This window comes from Scardinius erythrophthalmus, assembly GCF_964197995.2.
Source record: "Scardinius erythrophthalmus genome assembly, chromosome: 9".
In the NCBI taxonomy this organism is placed as follows: Eukaryota; Metazoa; Chordata; class Actinopteri; order Cypriniformes; family Leuciscidae; genus Scardinius; species Scardinius erythrophthalmus.
This window is the reverse complement of record NC_138229.1, coordinates 43,404,079-43,423,005: the sequence shown is the minus strand read 5'-3', so window position 1 is coordinate 43,423,005 and position 18,927 is coordinate 43,404,079. Positions and strand designations below refer to the sequence as shown.

The 18,927-nt window shown below is 38.6% G+C and overlaps 1 protein-coding gene across 1 annotated transcript in view; it reads left to right on the top strand.

Moving 5' to 3' along the window:
* Positions 1–18,927, top strand: part of pth1r (parathyroid hormone 1 receptor) — a 104,431-nt gene that overhangs the window by 52,033 nt on the left and 33,471 nt on the right. Inside the window, exon 3 of the mRNA XM_081373346.1 lies at positions 17,762–17,872. Within this exon, the coding sequence (XP_081229472.1) occupies positions 17,762–17,872 (111 nt within the window). The remainder of the gene's footprint in view (positions 1–17,761; positions 17,873–18,927) is intronic.

Below are 18,927 nucleotides of genomic sequence, written 5' to 3'. Positions count from 1 at the left end.
GCCACATTGGTAGTGACCAACGAATAGGAATCCCTACCAAAGCACCACAGATGCTGCCCTGTTAAAGCCTCCTGATACCTCTATGCAGATGGGGTGAAGGATAGGACAGGGCTTACACAGAGAATGTCCATCACTGCTGTTCCGCATGACCCACTCAGTGACCCAACACTGAGGAACACTGGGAAAGCATGCCCTTTTTCCACTGGAAAAGAAACGCTGCGGAAGCCATACTTACCCACTTGGGCTGAATTACATATGACATGTCTCTGGGGTGGCTCAGCCTAATTAGGGTGGCACTACACCTAGCAGAGACCACTGGGAACGATACTGGCTTCTGTTTAGGAGCTATACTGTGGAAATATACACATATGAGATCCCCTCAGGGTCACACATATGGGCACCCAGCCTACCACCAGTTCTCATGGATACATCGAGTGCAGGTCTGGTGCTTGGATACATATGTGGGCGAGGTCTCAAGATGGCATGGGAGTCATCCGGCCTGAATTCTATGCACGATTCGTCGACTGGAAATGCCTTCAGGTCCCCTACCCTCTTAATGGAAGCCAATGCAACCAGTAGCAACGTCTTCATAGACAAGATTTTTAGCTCTGCTGACTGCAGAGGCTCAAAGGGGGTATTCTGGAGTGCTCTGAGCAAATCCCAAGAGGGTATGGAGGAAGGGGAAGGTGGATTTAACCTCCTCGCTCCCCTAAGGAACCTGATGACCAGGTCGTGCTTCTCGACCGACTTGCCTTCTATTGGCAGACATTTCGGCAGCATAGACTTTCAGGGTGGCCATCAACCACCGCAACGGTCGCAGTCTTGTCCGTACGGACCAGTATGTCTTTGCTGTAGCGTTTTTTTAGGCGGCCTACTGTGAGACGCCTGTGGTAGAGGCATCCGTGGCGACCACAGCATACCTGGACACTTGTTCTAGGGGCACTCCAGCCCGAAGAAACAAAGGGTCCGACCACGGGCTAAAGGTTCGTCGGCAGACCTGAGTGATTGTCACCCAGTGAGTCCATCTCAGGACTCGCCCATGAAGCCAGTGCTGAAGCGGCCTAATATGAAGCAAACTGAGCGGCGTTACTGCGGCTGCCATATGACCCAGGATTCTCTGAAATAATTTAAGTGGGGCCGCTGTCCTTCCTTTGAACGAATTCAAGCAGTTCGACACTGACCGAACATGCTCTTCTATGAGGCTTGCTGTCTGGGCGACCGAGTCCAACTCCATACCGAGAAAAGAGATCCTCTGCACGGGGGCTATTTTGCTCTTTTCCCAGTTGACCCGAAGCCCCAGCTGGCTGAGGTGACTGAGCATCATGTCCCTGTGTACGCACAACTGATCTCGTGACTGTGCCATTATGAGCCAGTCGTCGAGATACAAGGGCCCCCACCGCAACTTTCGTGAAGACGCAGGGAGACAGGGACAACCCGAAGGGAAGGACTTTGTACTGATATGCTTGACCCTCGAACACAGAAACGGTCGAGGGAGAATTGTAACATGAAAGAGCAGGAAGAGCAGAAAACAGGAGATGATTATAAAAAATGAGCAGGGTTTATTGAATAATCTTAGTTGTGTATATGCTTTAATGCTTAGGCTTCATCTGAACTTCATCTCTACTTCGTCTGGACTTCGTTTGAACTTCGTCTGGCCAGAACAAATCCAACTAGTGTTAGCATACCAAAGCTAACAAGGAGAACTGAAACACGAAAAATCGTCCGTAACCTACCGTAGGTTAGATTTGATTTCGCCCTGCAGCTCAGGCTGGAAACCTGTACATTCTTCTATCCTGCTTCCATTACAAATCTGCGGGGACCAATCACAAACTGGCTTATCCACCTGACGCGCTATTGGCGGGTTTAACACGATTGGCTCTCGCATGACTGTCAATCCAATTCCTTTTAACCTCTCGACGATGCTCAATGGCTTCTTTAGTTTAGCAAACAAATCGCTCGATTGGGTGTAATTACCACTCACTTTCATATTTTTTTCTCATTGTTACTCGAGCTCGGATCAGTACCAACTGTTCGTGATCAAGCTCACAGTCTCCGGAGATCGGCCTAACGTTACTGATCACGGCAGAAATGAAAGTGAGAGCGCGCACTTTATGACAGCTCATCGAGTCTTTTACAGATATAAAGTTTACCAGTTTATTAAAGCCCCACTGAAAAGGTGTGTATATATTTGTTTACTGTTAGTTGTAACGAGTGTTTTGTGTAATTCGCTGTGTATGTTGATGTTAAAGAAAGGGAGAGAGAGAGAGTTTATGGATAAGACTTTAATGCTCACTTCTTATACTGTGTTTATTCAGCTCTTACAGTGATTCTCTGGAGTAAAACTAGCGCTCATCTTTTGTGTGATGTACAATAAACTTCACTGAACTCATCAGTATATTTTTGGCCATCGTTCAGACGGGGTCCGCTACAACAGGCTTGTACTAATAGTGGATAAAAGCAAGATGAAAAATAAGTTATAACCGTAATTAAACTAGACTATACCTGTTCCATCCCCATACAGCATATATTCTCTGACTCTGTGGGCATTGATGTCCGACTCCGGGTTGAAATGAACACTGCTAGTGAGAGTTAGTGTTTTTTTCCTGATTGTCCTGACTGAAGCGTGAGCTCATGAGGCTCCGCCCCCTGTGCCAGCAGCAACAGCTCATTTGCATTTAAAGGGATACACACTAAAACGGTGCAGTTTTTTTCTGAGCCCCAAAAAGTGACAATTTAAACATGCTGTAAAAACTGATCAGTTGGGTATTGTGAGCTAAAACTTCCACAACACACACGGGGGACATCATAGATTTATTTTACATCTCGTGAAAAGGGGCTTAAAGGGGCTTTAAGTGATGACATAATTGAATAATTTTTTTCTGCGTCTTATCTTCACTTAGTGACTTATGTTGTGATGTCTAAACGATACATTGGCATTGTAACATCAGAAAAGAAAAAACAGCAGCTGCTAAATGGAAAACAGCATAGCACAGCTCTGTGTAATCCCTTTTGGGTGATTTGCCACGTTAAATAGAGATCTGGGAATAGAAGAGTGTGTGAAAGGGTTATATTTTTATGGCAACCTCAGTTTCCTTTCACTGTGGTCACTGCAGTCCCTGGAGCACTGTCTCAAAAGCTTTTAAATAACCTTTTCTGGTGGCCTATTGTCATAGCCAGACTGCTGTATTATTTTCTTCTCATCACAGGCTTATTTTACTTGTGTTAAGTCACTTTTGTCTCGCAGCATGAAGCAGTTAGGGAGGTTTTGGTCCAAACTGGAGTAAAATGTTATGGAATCTCTTACACAATGGGTAAATGTGCTTGACTTTTCAGTTTTAGATGCAAACTTGAATGAAACATGACACGAGCTGCAGTGCGTTAGTCACAGAGAAAGAGGATATTTCCAAGACATCCTGTGCTTAAAATAACTACTGTATACATGGTTATGCATGATTTTATATTCAGATTAGAGTATCACCTTTCTCCATTGCATTAGATATGTTTCATATTTATATATGATGGTTTAAAATATGCTTATAAGTAATGTATTTTGCCAAACACTCATTGCTAGACAGATGAAATGAGTGTGTGCAGATGTTATCAGGATGTTCTGCAGGTTATTTTACTGTTCTCGTCGCATATCAGCTTGAAGAGGCGTTTTATTTACATTTAAAAAAATACATAAAAAAGTGGAAATAAAGTGTAGAGTAATAAACAGGTATTTACTGATCTACACATTGATTTCTGACGGGCTGGCACATGGACGCACCGCATGCAGCTCATGAAACTAAAAGTCCATGAGATCAGAACAAAAACCTGAATAGATAGCATACAAGATTATTTACAGTTGGTGCCAATAGCTTTTAATTACTATTTACTATTTTATAAAACTTAGTGTAAATATTATCTAAAGATTTTTGCAGATAGCCACTGCTTATTTTAAAATTGTGATTTCCAGACCTGGAAAACTTAATAAAAATTAATCAAATTAATTGGAAAAATTTGATGGAAAAGTAATTTCAGTCCCACTTTATAATAGGCGTCTTTAACCACTTTGTACTAATATTTAATTGAATAATATGATACAATGCACTTATTGTGTATATGCATGCATTGTACTTATTTTTTAATGTAACTCTGGCTTGTTATTATTTATTTTGTTTTTTGTTTTGCTTTATATTTTAATTTATTTTATTTTACATAATCACATAGCAGTGTTGTGCAGTGGTCTTCGTAAATGAGAACTTTATGCTGACACAAAAAAAGCATTACTTACACTATCAAGAAAACAACAACAATCAAAACAATTCACATTCATAATGCAATTATTAACATGGTTACAAATATATTTGATTTGATGGCTAATGTCCAGCTGTTCTTTTAAGTAGTCGGCTTATCTGGGGATCATCAGTCACCAGAGCGTGATGGCCACAGACACAGAGATGAACCTTTAATGTCACCTGACTGAAAACCCCTCGAAGATCACGTTTCAAGTCATTTCAGGTTTGAATGTGACATCAAGTTGGTTACTAACTTTTTAATTAGTCTTCCCATTAACATCATTGTTTATTAGACTGATTTGCAAATGCGGAACATGCACATAAACGTGAAGCGTGATTAATTACATGAACAGTGTAACAGGCCACTCGTGTGACTTTCATTCATTCTCAATTACTGTATTGTTATCCAGTATTCACAGTTGACTGGAAAAGCCATGGAAATTAATTTGTCAAAAATGTGAGAGTCCGAGTTTAAATGACACCGTATATTAGTGTCACCGTCATGTCATGTTTAGTTTTATAGTTTCACTGTCATGTACTTGTTTAGTTTCTAGGTCATGGTTTTCTTTGTCACTGGCTGAACCTCCTAAACCCTCAGTCACTCTTCCCTATGTTTGTCCACTAATACAGTTCACTTGAAGAAATGAATGAAAACGAGTGACAAATTTGGACAGCCGTTGAGCATACATCAGCTGTACACTTGTTATTGCGGTGCATTGTGGGATTGAATGGGAGTGCACTCAATAATGTCCACTATGTTTTGGGACACCACTACTAATGGCTGTCTCCTCAGATAACGCCCTGTTTGAGGGTATAGGGGGCGATTCCGGATTCAGCCACGGTGTCTGCCTGAGTGCTCGTCTGTTACCATGGTTTCTAATTAGTTCTCACCTGTTCCCCGTTTCATTGATCGCCTGCCTCTTTCTTCAGCTCATTGTTCTGTGCTGAAGTTAAGGTATGTTATAGTGGTGTTTCGCCCTTTGTTTTTATTAAAGCTTCTTGGCTATTCGATCATTCTGTCACTCATCTCCCTTTTGGAAAAGCTACACGCTACCCGTGACAATTAGTAGCTAAAGAAACAGAAGTGAGGACTATCCGGCAGCTATGACTGTGTTCAATGGCAGTCGAGTCCTGTTGGGTCTTGAGTTAGTCCAGCAGCAGAGGCTTGTCATGAGGGCTTCAGGAGGCAGTGGATGGTCCAATATCTCCTATTAGAGGCCACTGATCTCAACGCTGAAGCTAAGCAGAGATCTGGCACTCAAATGGCTTCTCATTCAGATGCAGTCGATGCTAGCTTTTCTGAGCTCTGTCACACGTAATGCCTCCCGACATCGCTTTCGTGTCACTGCCAAGATGGACAACTGTGCTCTTTTCACTCTTTCAAAACCATTTTCAGTGTTTCAGTCTGCTTTGGTTTGCAGATTACTTTCGAAATATGAAGTGATGAATAACAGACAGGAATAATTATAATATACAGTGGGGTCCAAAAGTCTGAGGCTATTTAGTGTTTTTCAAGGCTTGGCAGAGTGATCCCGATTTCTAACTGCAGTTTTGTGAAACAGTCGTGATTAGCAGGTCATTTCTCCAGTGAAGCGTCATACTGTGGTGGTTGAGCTGCGAGTTACGGGAAACACACACCTGAAATCTGAGGGGATTTTAAAAATTATTTTCACAATTTGATACTGTTTCCAGTTTTGTACCAGTACTGAAACAATTACCTTGAATTTCTTAGAACGGTGATTCATAAACCTTTGGAAGTATTACCACCTTTTGCTTCAATAATCTGGCAGAAACGCCACAAGCTACCAGCTATCCAGGATGATTTGAGAAGGTTCAGTGAGCCCATCTTTGCTTGTCTGATTGTTGATCTACAAATACTGTTCTAAAGTCCCCATGTAGTCAATAATTGTATCCCTTAAAACTCATCTTTGATCACCAAAATGGCACATTTAAAGTTTTTTCCTTGAAAAAAAGTCTTCATGTTTTAAAATATCTTGAATGTAACTCGACACCCTTGCCTCATTTAGTATGCGTGGTTCTATGAATATGCAAATGAGCCCCGCCTCCACTCACTCACTCACTCAGCTCAGAGATCCACTGGTTGACGATCACACGTTGATCTGATTGGTTACAAGGTAGTTTGTGACGTCAGAAACACCAGCGATTTCAAAGCGTGTTTTTGAGACTGTCTTTGGTTCACTGCAGTTTTAAGGAGGAAATACTCAGCAATGCTGTCGACTTATGAATTTACACATGGTTTGTCTTAAAGCATATTAAAAACACCACACAGACACATAAACAACATTAAAAGCTGGATTTACACCACAGGGGGACTTTAAATCGTATATCGCCTAGTTTATATCATAACTATTCTTTATTTTACATTTTGTTTGTACAAAAACCTAAAATCTGTTTGTGACCAGGCTTAATTTTTTCTAACACGGTCTTAGACTCCATTGGAAATTATGTAATATAGATTTAATAACTGAAGTAATTGAGCATCTTAGAGTAAAACCGTTTTTCTTTAACCGTATCTACATTTACATGCAACCAAACCAAATAGTTAGTAACTGGATTGATGGTTCAGCCTTCATGTAAACACCTCAATCGATCCGATTAAGCTCAATTCAAAGTGCATATAGTCCCTCATCTTGTTGACACAGGCTATTTACACTAACTATTGACTGGTTGAGCCAGACAAACAGCAGGATGGCAACTAATGACAGTGATGTTACCTTTTGACCAGTGCAAATCTGTCCTTTTCCGATCCCATTCTTTTCAGGTTTCATCGCATATGAGCTCTGAAAGGTGTTTATTACAAATGAAAATCAATAAATTATTTGAAAAGTGAAAAACAAGGGACTAATGGGTGTTGAAAATGCCTATAACTGAAATTTGATGTGGAAATCAGACAGGCTGATATTATTGATCAGACACACTTGTATCATTAAGCCCAAAGTATACGTCATTTCTGAGGTGAATACTAGCATACACACACAGTTGAATGCACAGCCTCTTTAAATGTACTGCATATATAAGCAGGGGCGTCGGACTGGGGGGATAAAGGGTACCGAGTACCCAGGGCCCGAGGCAGGGGGGGGGCCTTAGAAGTCAGTTTTCTATACATACATATACATGCACTAACATTTGCATAGCATTTATGTACAAATAAAAAAGTTCCTGTGCAAAACTAAACTTGTAGTTAGGCACTGGTTTGGTATAAAAAAGTCATTTTCATGCTGTGCAGGGCCCCACCACCCCTCTCGAATCAAATGGTACGACCCGCAGGTCAGGTGCTTCTGCTACGGACCCGCGGTGAATCAGTTGATGAGACAGGAGCTGGAGTGATCCGTGATAGGAACTAGGAAGACAGGGGAAGAGACATGTCTTTCCTTAAGAAAGGAAAATAAGGGGCTCAAAAACGAAAAGAAAAGATTAAAGAGAGAAAGGCAAATGAGGGCAAGCAGTTGCTCACTCAGTTTTTTTAAAAGAAAGGTGAGCTCCAACTGCATCATCGAGCATTGACATTGTTTTAACATAAATATCTACTCCAGGTTGAATTACATACATTTATGTTCGTACTCTGTTTGAATAATATACCAATACTTTATAGTATCACACCCTACATACAGGGATGCAAACAGCGCGCTTTTCAGCGCTTCGCGCTTTTTTCACGTCAGTTTGGGTGACAAAGTCATCTGAAGCCATTCCATAGCTTAATGTGAGTGACAGACGTCGTATTACATCATTAAAGTTTACGGAAACTCGTTTTCCCTCCTCTGCGACTGTCAGTCATTCTCCATTCAGTCGCAGCTAACGTTAACGTTATTCAAACAGCGCGCGCGCCTCTGCCGGTTACAGCAGGATGCACGGTAAAACTCTCTCCAATATGATATTAACATTATAATGCTTGATCTGTAGAGAAAGGCTGTGGATTTGCATAAAATGGCTTTATTTTGTTGGAGTTTGTTGCTGTTTTTAAACGACTCGCTACCCGTGTGCCTGTTAGATCACAAACAGCACAAGGACTAACGTTATGAATCGGCATCAAACGCACAATAACTGGAATTTAAAACTGTGAAGAAACAAATGATCAATAAACTGTTGGACAGATATACACAAGGATTTGTGCGCTCGACATGTCTTCGCTTTGCGCCGTGAACTTTTAAATGCACACTTGCTTTGACTCCATGTCGCTTTGAGCACATCATTCTGCACCCGCGATGCGCATACGCGCTCTGTTTTGAAGCGTTTCATATTATCATGGTTTTGCGCACTGAAAGATTATTAAAAGCCTATATTTTTTATACCTAGCCTGCTCAATACATTTAAAATAAGCATAATTTAATTGTGTATTATTTCTGTTTAGTGTAGCGTAGGCTATATAAATACACTTCTAAATTCTTGAATATATAAATTAATATATTAATATAAAATTGAGAAATGTATGATTGCCTGATTGAATTTTATAAGAGTACTAATAGCAATTTGTTTTTATTAACGTGTAGATTTGATAAAATTACTGTGCAGATTTTTTCAAGAATTACTTTTTGCTGCTGATTTATACACTCAATAAGTTTAATAAAAATACATAGCCTAATAATACATTTATGTAATATTTAAAGGTGTTAACCGTAATCTTACACTGCAAAAATCAGAAGTTTACATAAAAACACTGTATATTTCCCTCCATTGTCAAAATCTAACACCCGCAAAAACACAGATCGTTAGCGCCTATTTTTACTGCATTACTATGCAAATTAGCTCGCGCACGCTCTTACATTAAGTACATGATTGTTTTCAGTTTAATGCACATCTTAATGATTGAAAATGACTTATTTTAAAAACGTAATTCAAAGACTGAATGTCTAGTTTGGCGGTTAGTGTACCCTGTGATTCTATAGTCTGCATTTATTTTAAACAGACAAATAATCATCAATTAACTTGTACTTTTGACAATAAAACAAAATATATTAATCAGAGTGTGGCTTATTTTGTTTACATTTTAAATGTTTTTATTATAAAAATGCAATACCCCACCCATTGGTATCATTATGGTATTTGGTACGGGGGCCCAGCAAGATGGTTTGTACCCAGGGCCCAAAATTTGGTGCTACGCCCCTGTATATAAGCGTGACTCATTTCCTTGGAGGACACCTTTACTGTTCAGCAGGATCAGTATAGTTAGGATTAGGTGTAGGGAAAATAAGGCAACATCTATTTCTGATACTAAATGTAATCAAATACACTCAATATGTTGTTATTATTGCATATTGTTTATATACACAGACGTGCAAATAGTATCTACCATGCACTACCAGTCAAAAGTTTTGGATTGGTACGATTTTTTAAATATTGTGATTAAAAATAAAATAATAATAATAAAAAAACAACAGTAAAATTGTAAAATATTATGGCAATTTAAAATAACTGTTTTCTATTTTAATATATTTTAAAATGTAATTTATCCCTGTGATCAAAGCTGAATTTACAGCATCATTACTCCAGTCTTCAGTGTCACATGATCCTTCAGAAATCACTCTAATATGATGATTTGATGATCAAGAAACATTTATGATTATTATCAGTGTTGAAAACAGTTTTTTACATTTTTATTCCAGGATTCTTTGATGAATAGAGAGTTCAAAAGAACAGCATTTATTTGAAATATAATATTTTGTAACATATGTATAAGAATTTTTATTTAATTTCTTGGGGGAAAGAAATAAAATAAACCAATACTATTATTCATCAAGGATGACTTAAATTGATCAAAAGTGACAGTAAAGACATTTTGATCCATTTAATCAATTTATTAAAAACATTCTTACTGACCCCAAACTGTTGAACGGTAGTGTTTAGTGTTACAGAAACTTCTGTTTCAGATAAATGCTGTTCTTTTGAACTTTCTATTCATCAAGGAATCCTGAAATAAAAATGTAAAAAACTGTTTTCAACACTGATAATAATCATAAATGTTTCTTGATCCTCAAATCATCATATTAGAGTGATTTCTGAAGGATCATGTGACACTGAAGACTGGAGTAATGATGCTGTAAATTCAGCTTTGATCACAGGAATAAATTACACTTTACTATATATTCACATAGAAAACAGCTGATTTACACTGGAATAATATTTGACAATATGACTGTTTTTTTTCTAATCAAATAAACGCAGCCTTAGTGAGCAGAGGAGACTTATTTTAAAAACATTAAAAATCTTACCGATCCCAAACTTTTGACTGGTAGTGTGTATAAATGCCATGTATCGCTATTTGCACTTAGTGCAGAGAGTCTCTGCTTATTCAGGAATGATTGTTACTGCATCCAGATAATAAATCTCAGATCCGCTGGCTGTAAGTTTCATGCAGTCAATGAATAGCATAGGTCAACTGCGATGTTCAACGGTGGAAAAAAGAAACGGTTTCAGCAGATCTCTTGTAATGTCCCGCAGTGACGTGAAGCGCTGTCTCTGGCGGAGAGATTCCTGCAGCCGGGTCTCTGCTCTCGGCCCTGTGTTGAGTCAGATCTGACCTGTTTACCTGATGACTCTGCGCTCTTTCTGGTGGCTGTTTTCTGACCCCTTTTGGAAGGGTGCACACGTCTCTCTGATCACAGACCAGCAGGAGAAAGCAGGCGACGCATGTGCTCTCTCACTAACACTGTTCATGCTGGCTTCCTGCTGTTTTTGAAGTGCTGAGACCAGAAGCCGCTGGTGATGGTTGCAATGCATTTTTAATTTGGGTCAATGATGGGACAAGGATTTTTTCTTAAAGTTTAAATCTATTGATTTGTTAAAAAAAAAAAAAAAAAAAAAAAACTGCAAGCAGCAATTGTCAGGGTTCAGGCGCTTTAGGGCTTTTAACTGTACTCGTAAAAAGATATTATGTAGCAAGTCTGTAAGCAGAGATGAAAACGACCATTTTCAGCATTGTCAGGTATCTTACCTTAGGGATATAGAAATATAGTGTTTTTATCACTTGTAACTGTTGTATTGTCACCTATGGCCCAGTCCTCCTAAAGGTTTGCATGCTTCTTTCATAAAGTTCATTGATGTCCTTGAGGTTTTTTTGAGGAATTGTAGGCTTCTGGGTAATCTTTTCAAATGACCCTGTCATAGCCATCCACATACCACACAGTTACATATGGTTTGATAAATATTGACCTAGGGAGTCCAGAGAAATTGTACGACACTAGGATTAGTTTTTTTAATTTTTTTATCTCAAATATTAAAAATACAATTTGAGTAAAAATTACAATTACGAACACTGCAATATGTAAAACAATTTACGTGCATTAAAAACGTCAACTTTGAAATTTGACCTTTGCATGACAAGGCAAGATTAGTTCAGGTGTGTGTCTGTAAAAAAAAAAAAAAAAAAAAAAATTCTAAATGTTTTTACCTTGTAAAATATATTTGAAGGCTAATTTGAAAAGAGTTATTAAGATTCGTGCAAGGTGTAGGCAGTTCACTGGTGATGTGAAGCTCTCCTGTCCGAGGTCAAAGCAGAATCAAGCTGAAATGTCACGGTTGCTTCAGCAAATGTGTTTTATGTCACATTTGCTTTTGCTAGCACTGCCACTGGTTTAGTGTAGGTGGTATTACATTATTTTCAACGGTGACATTTCATTTCTGAACTGCAGCAATACAACAACCAGCGTAATAAAACACTGTCAGATTCACATTCATCTGTTTTAAGTTAAACTGAACATGCTCTTTGTGCCACTCACTGGACATTTCACTCGTAAAGCGTCTCCAAACATGTGTGTGTGTGTGCGCGCCAGCATCACTGTGACCTCACGTAACACAAGCAGTTTGCAAATTTCCTTTCCCTTTTGTCTCTAACTGGAATTTTACACAAACTGTCTTTCTCTCCGTCGCCGTCAAAGCAATTCTCGCTGTTCTGTTGCTTTCGGGAGGTATTGCCAAAGACAGTTCTGGCCCTAGCACAATAAATGCGTGTCAAAGCACATTAAGGAGATTTCCTACAGTAAAAACAAGTCTATTTTCAAGTGTTCATCATCCAAAGGAAACGGCTGGCCGCTACATCCCTCGGTCTTGCTGAGTGAGGAAAGACACGGCGATTGGTTCAGCAATGTCTTCTGCTTCGCCACTGACCATGTCTTTGTGAGACCACCCTTGACATTTCTATACGTGGCGCTCTCCGCCAACCGTTGAGCCAACTATTATTAGAGCATTGCATCGGGGTGTTTGCTCAGCAAATAGTTAGCTGAGTCGGTTTATCTATTCTAGTCCGGGCTGAAGGTGGCGGAGCCCGACCTCAGCTCAAGGCTAGGCTGCGCTGCGAAGCTCTTATTTGTTATTATTGCACGTTTGTGCTTCGGTTAAGACCAAGTCTCCATGGCGGGGCATGAACAAGGTTCCCATTGAGAGAGACACTGAGGTTTCAGCCCGGGTCGCACAGTGCCGGGATGTGGCTTGAGTCTCTCTGGCCCGTGTGTGAAAATAGCCTGACGCTCAAACTTTGCGGTCGGCTGTAAAATAACACCACCAGATTGCTATAAAAGCTTTCATATATCAAAACCCCGGCACAATTCAGGCCAGCCGCTCCGAATCTCATGTGAGAAGGGGGCAAGAAGATAAATATTATTCAGAAACCCCAAATGACATCATCAATAGCCACAGCCTCATCAGATACGGTTATAGCTTCCTCGTAACCTTGGCTTTTGGGAAATTATATATGTGGTGTTTCTGCGTCTGAAACCAGAAGGCTATTGGAGGTCGTCTGCGGCCTAATGCTCTATATGTACAATGAAAACCTCCACGTTTGGCTATTGTTATTGTGGAAATGTGAAACACACATGGCACACTCCCTCCAGGACGAGCGTCCTGCAAAACAGGCCTGTTGTCTGAAACTCGCCTTTAATTACATTTGCAAAAATTGACAAGCTGGTCTCCAGGCAAATAAAATGTGCTCCATCATACGCTTTGATTTTCCCTCTGAAAATCTTTAATTACAGGCATAGGAAAATAATGGATCTGCAGTAAAGCCATACGCTGAGATTTATCCTCAACTAGTTATTTGTGGCAAGTTGGGGGCAGCTGGTTTCAATAACAGCGACTGAAGGCAAAGCCAGAAATACTAGCGTTGCCAAGAAAATGTGGGGGGAAAAAAACCAAAAGGGCATTTCTGTCATTTCTGCGAGGAGAGAGGAACTAAGGGTGAGATTCTTCTGAACTGAAGCTTTATTTAGGATAAATATCTAGTGCTGTTACCAAACTCTAGATGGCGCAGGCTAATAGGCCCTTAATGCAATCTGCTAGCTGTGACATCATTTACGAGACGGCACGAGCTGATTGGTCTCTGTTGCATCTGCAGCCAATGAGCAGCTTTAAATAATTTGGTTCGGTGTTGGCTGTGGACAAGTCTTCCTCTGAAGTTTAACATCATTATCCCTCATCACAAAACGTTGCGTGGTCTGCATTTATCAGTTCCTAAACGAAGCATGAATCACGTTTGATATTTAACAAGCTGTGCATGATGCAACGAGTGAAATAATTAACCATATAAGCAAACGAGCAGGAATATGTGCTTTTGCGTTTCATTTAAATAGTACTGAAAACATTAACTAATCTAAATTCACTTTTCCTTAAGTTAAAATTACTATTCAACATCACTGAAGTGAATTAAGCTAAATACATCAATTCATACGTTAAATCAAGTAGAAATAGCTCTAAAGTAACAATTGCAGGTTACCTCTTTACACGCTGCAGAAAGACAACTAAACACTGCTTGAATGAGAACACGCTAAAAGTGAATGAATGGGCATTGCATGAGCTTAGTAAAATGTTCATCTGCACATAATGCTAACCATCAGATAATGAATGCTTTGCATACAGTGCTTTGTTTTTTCAGTAAGCTGTGTCATGTAGGAAAGTCTAGGAGCACGATCATGCATGAGCAACAATATCAGTAATATACTAATGGAGAATATTAAGTCATGTGTAGAGTGAAAAGATCCAAGTTTGGGTTTAAAGTTAGTTTCTCAGGAATGCAAATGGTAGAATAATGTTGTTGCTCATGAAGATGGAGTACAACTAAACTGTTATGAATGATAATATTGCGTTTTTGTGAATTCATTCATGAATTCATTCATGCGATTAGAATCAGGATGTATTCATGTGTTGAACTGAGCAATTCTACGCGTGCATAGCTTCGATTAAAGATTGTCTCTTCGGGAAACATTGTTCTGGTAGTATCATTTACATCTCTTAAATATTCATGATGAACCCTAAAACAATTGCAACTGCAAATGTTATATTCAAGTTATTTTTTTATGACAGCAAAGCAGCAGCAAGCATGTAAACAATGTGACACGCTAAATTCCAGTAAGGGTGGCGCTGTAAAGTTTACTAGCCTAGATGCACAGAAAAACATAAGTTATAATACAAGCTAGGTCTGAGAATACGAGGATGACCTATATGGATGACAGGCAAGGGTCGTAAATAAGAGGCCAGTTCGCAAAGGCAAAGCCAAGGTCATACCCAGGTGGGACAGTCCAAAGGTTTGTGCAGCCTTGACTTTACCAGAGGTCTGACAGAACAGCTAATATTAAAAGCATTTAAAGTGCATATAAATGTGTCATCTTCAGTTATTCAGACTCATTCAAGATTTTGTCATTGATGTATTTCCAGGTGTTTCGGTTCTTTGACAAACGTGGTTATTTTTTATTCTTGCATTCAAGAACAGACTTTGAAATATTGTAGGTGGTCTTCTGAGCTTCAATATTGTGTTCATTCTCACAGTGGTGACTGACATGAAGCATTGTTGGTAATGCAGGAACAGAAGCTGCTTTGTGCTCTGGGTGTGGAAGTTATGGCACGTCGTAAAACAAAGAAAAAAGGGATGATAAAAGTTTGCTCTGTACTCCAGTTAAAATCCATTAAACTTGTGATTCCAAAAAAGAGCAAAAATGAAAATGGGGTGATAAAACATCAATGTAAGTCATTTTTATCATTGTAAGTCTTGAAGTTAATCAACATTGGGCATCCTTTTTTATCTTTTTCAGGTTTTTTTTTTTTTTTTGATCACTTTGCCTGTGTTAATGCTAACTGCATAAAATTAGGCACGGGGTGTATTTGTATTAGAATTTTACTATTTCACCCCCATTTCCTTAAAAAATCTATTTTGCACTTGTAACACAAAATAGTTCCTCTCAGCGCCTTTTGGATAAAAATGTCCGCCCTGAAACCCATTAACCCATTTCTGCTATTTTCAATCCCAAGGCCATTTAACTATAAAATGATGCAATCTTTGTTAAGAGGCTTTCATTCTGTTGGCAAGGCTTCACAATTTAAAATGTTACTATTTTTTACCAGATGTTGTCATTTTCTCAGATTAGGGCTATAAAGCAAATACTCGCTTTATTGCTGTTTACTGCATATTATAGAGCTAATTGGATAAATTATGCAACGATAATTGTGTGGGTGTGTTGGTATGGATGTTATAAAAAAAAATATTTGTGTGTGTGTGTGTGTGTGTGTGTGTGTAATATTGAGAGAGGAAAAACTCAACTGCAAATAACAAATCCAATCACTGTGACCAGTGGAGTTTTGCTGGCATCCAATGGGGAAAATCTGTTAGTGCGCCCAAACAAAATCTTAAGGAAAGCTCATTTTTTGAGATATCAACCTCAAATTTGGAGCAAAACTTGTTTAGATTTATGGCTTTGATTTTCTAGCCGTCTTAGAGTTCAACATGTTTCATAAAATATACATTTTATATAAAATAATGACCATAAATCATTTTCATAAACTTAAACCTATATAACTTTTGGGGGGATTTACTTTTTGGACTCACAACTGCATTTTCGGTGAAGCCTATGTGCTTCGTGAACACAGTATGCTAAAATTACGGCATTATATACTTTTACATACTTTTCAGGACAAAAGATCAAGGACAAATTCATGACCCCTGTATGCATGAAGTGTATCCTTCTGTAATTTCATCTCATTAAAATTCCATTAGCATTACAACTGATTTATCTAACTATAATTTATATACTTTTAATTAAATTTTATCTAACAGAGTCTTAAGCATTCAATTTCAGGGTTTGAATGCAAAATGTTAAATTTCAAAATGCAAGACCATCCAACTTAACATTAAATATCTTTAAAATCCAGCTGTGGTCTAAATCCAGCTTTTAATGTTGTTTATATGTCTATGTGGTGTTTTTAATATGCTTTAAGACAAACCATGTGTAAATTCATAAGTCGACAGCATTGCTGAGTATTTCCTCCTTAAAACTGCAGTGAACCAAAGACAGTCTCAAAAACACACTTTGAAATCGCTGGTGTTTCTGACGTCACAAACTACCTTGTAACCAATCAGATCAACGCGTGTGATCGTCAACCAGTGGATCTCTGAGCTGAGTGAGTGAGTGGAGGCGGGGCTCATTTGCATATTCACAGAACCACGCATACTAAATGAGGCAAGGGTGTCGAGTTACATTCACGATATTTTAAGGCATGAAGATTTGTTTTTCAAGGAAAAAACTTTGAATATGTAATTTTGGTGATCAAAGATGAGTTTTAAGGGATAAAATTACTGACTACAGGGGGACTTTAACTATTATACACTTACTTAATAGAATTAAAATGTACTTATTGTGTACGTACTTAAAAAATTCTGATTCAGATTTGCTGCTATTGAAGTTGGGATATGGCGTAATATGATTATTACATATCTTTATACAAGTTGATATAATGTCAGGTAACACTTTATTTTTATGTCGTTGTTACACGTTACATGTAGTAATTACATGCAACTAACCCTAAGTACATGTAGTTAATTAATATTACTCAGTAATTAAATGCAATACTCTTTAACAAAGAGACCTTACAATGAATTGTAACCACATGTGCTAAATGTATAATGTAATAACATGCACGAATATGAATACTGTAGGACTTCTGAAGACAGATGAATCATGGTCATGGTTGTGTGCAAGGCGTTTCACTCCTGAAAGTCTCTAAGGCCCTGTTTACACCTGATATTAAGATGCGGTTTTGTTGATCTGATCACAAGTGGACGACGCTAAATAGCTTTCATCGTCTAGTATGGTCAAACTCTGCTGCATTTTAGCAAAACATTACATTTCATTATCCTTCTCATCTGCTTCCTTTTCACTCGTAATCCACATAGCTTGGGTTTGTGCATCAGATTACTGAAGTATAATAGATTAGAAATGTCATTTAGGGTGAACTTCAGTCTACAAAAGTGCATGCACATAAAGGGCAGACAAGATAACAGAGCATTGAACAAAAGACAGCGGTTCATTGTAACAGTGTTTGACACTTGAGCAGATAAAGTAGTAAAATTGTCCTTCAGGAAGAGCAAATCTAAACGTGTCCTCATTCCCTCCTCTATAATTGTGCTCAGGTAGTAGAGGAGGTTATTGGAGTTTTGCTGGAGTGGAGTTCAGTCCATCTAAATGTCAATCCTCTCTGTGTTGTAGAGGGTTTCTGCTCGCCGGAGTGGGATGGGATCGTGTGCTGGCCCGAGGGTCTTCCTGGAAGGATGGTGTCCACTGCCTGCCCGGAGTACATACATGACTTCAACCACAAAGGTGAGCTTGCAGCCGCTGACCTGTGCTTCACTGACACATGTCCGAACCACATGACACTCTCATGACAATAACAGATGACCTCCAGAATCTGTGCTTTTCGCCTCTTACAGAACGCTCACAATTCTAGTCATGTCCTCCAGACAAACATTCCCAAATATGTCCTTTCATTTTACACTTGAGGCGCGTTTTCATAAATAATTTCATAAATTCATAATTACCAGCATCGTGAATCCTAACTTCAGTACATTTGCATTTATTATTTTAGCAGAAAGTGCCAAAGTGGCAAATAAATAACGTCCGAAAATAATGGTAACACTTTACAATAAGTTATTAGTTAACATTAGTTAATGTATTAACTAACATGAACTAATCATGAGCAATCGATTTGTTACTGTATTTGTTAATCTTTGTTCATGTTAGTTCACAGAGCATTAACTAATTAGCTAAATCAGAATCTGTGCTTTTCTCCTCTTACAGAACGCTCACAATTCTTCTCACGTCTTCCAGACAAACATACCCAAATATGTCCATATATTTTACACTCAAGGCGCGTTTTCATAAAACAAATATATTGTGTACCTGGACGGTGAACTGAGAACTAGTGGTGTGAATCCTCACTTCATTACATTTACATTTATTATTTTAGCAGAAAGTGCCAAAGTGCCAAATAAATAAGAATAACATCAGCAAATAATCAGAGGGAGAAAACAATATAAACCGTGCAGGCTTTCCAGGGTTTGCCTGAGTCATGTTATTATTCAACAGTGTTGGAGAGAATCAATCAGACTTCTGTCTGGAAAGTCAAATCTGGTGTAGGATTTACTTTGAGACCCTTTTCACTCAGAAACTGCAATATCAAAGAAACATATTGGATTAAACATGACATTTTGAAGTAGAAAAATAGGAGTTTCTTGCAAAACATTCTACAACAATCTTTAATTTATGTACAACTTCAACAAATCTTTATTCACAGTGTTGGGCTGTTGGTAAGTTCATGCGTTTCCTTGAATCAGTTCACACTCTTTGTTTCAAAGCATCATTTCCGAAATCTGAAG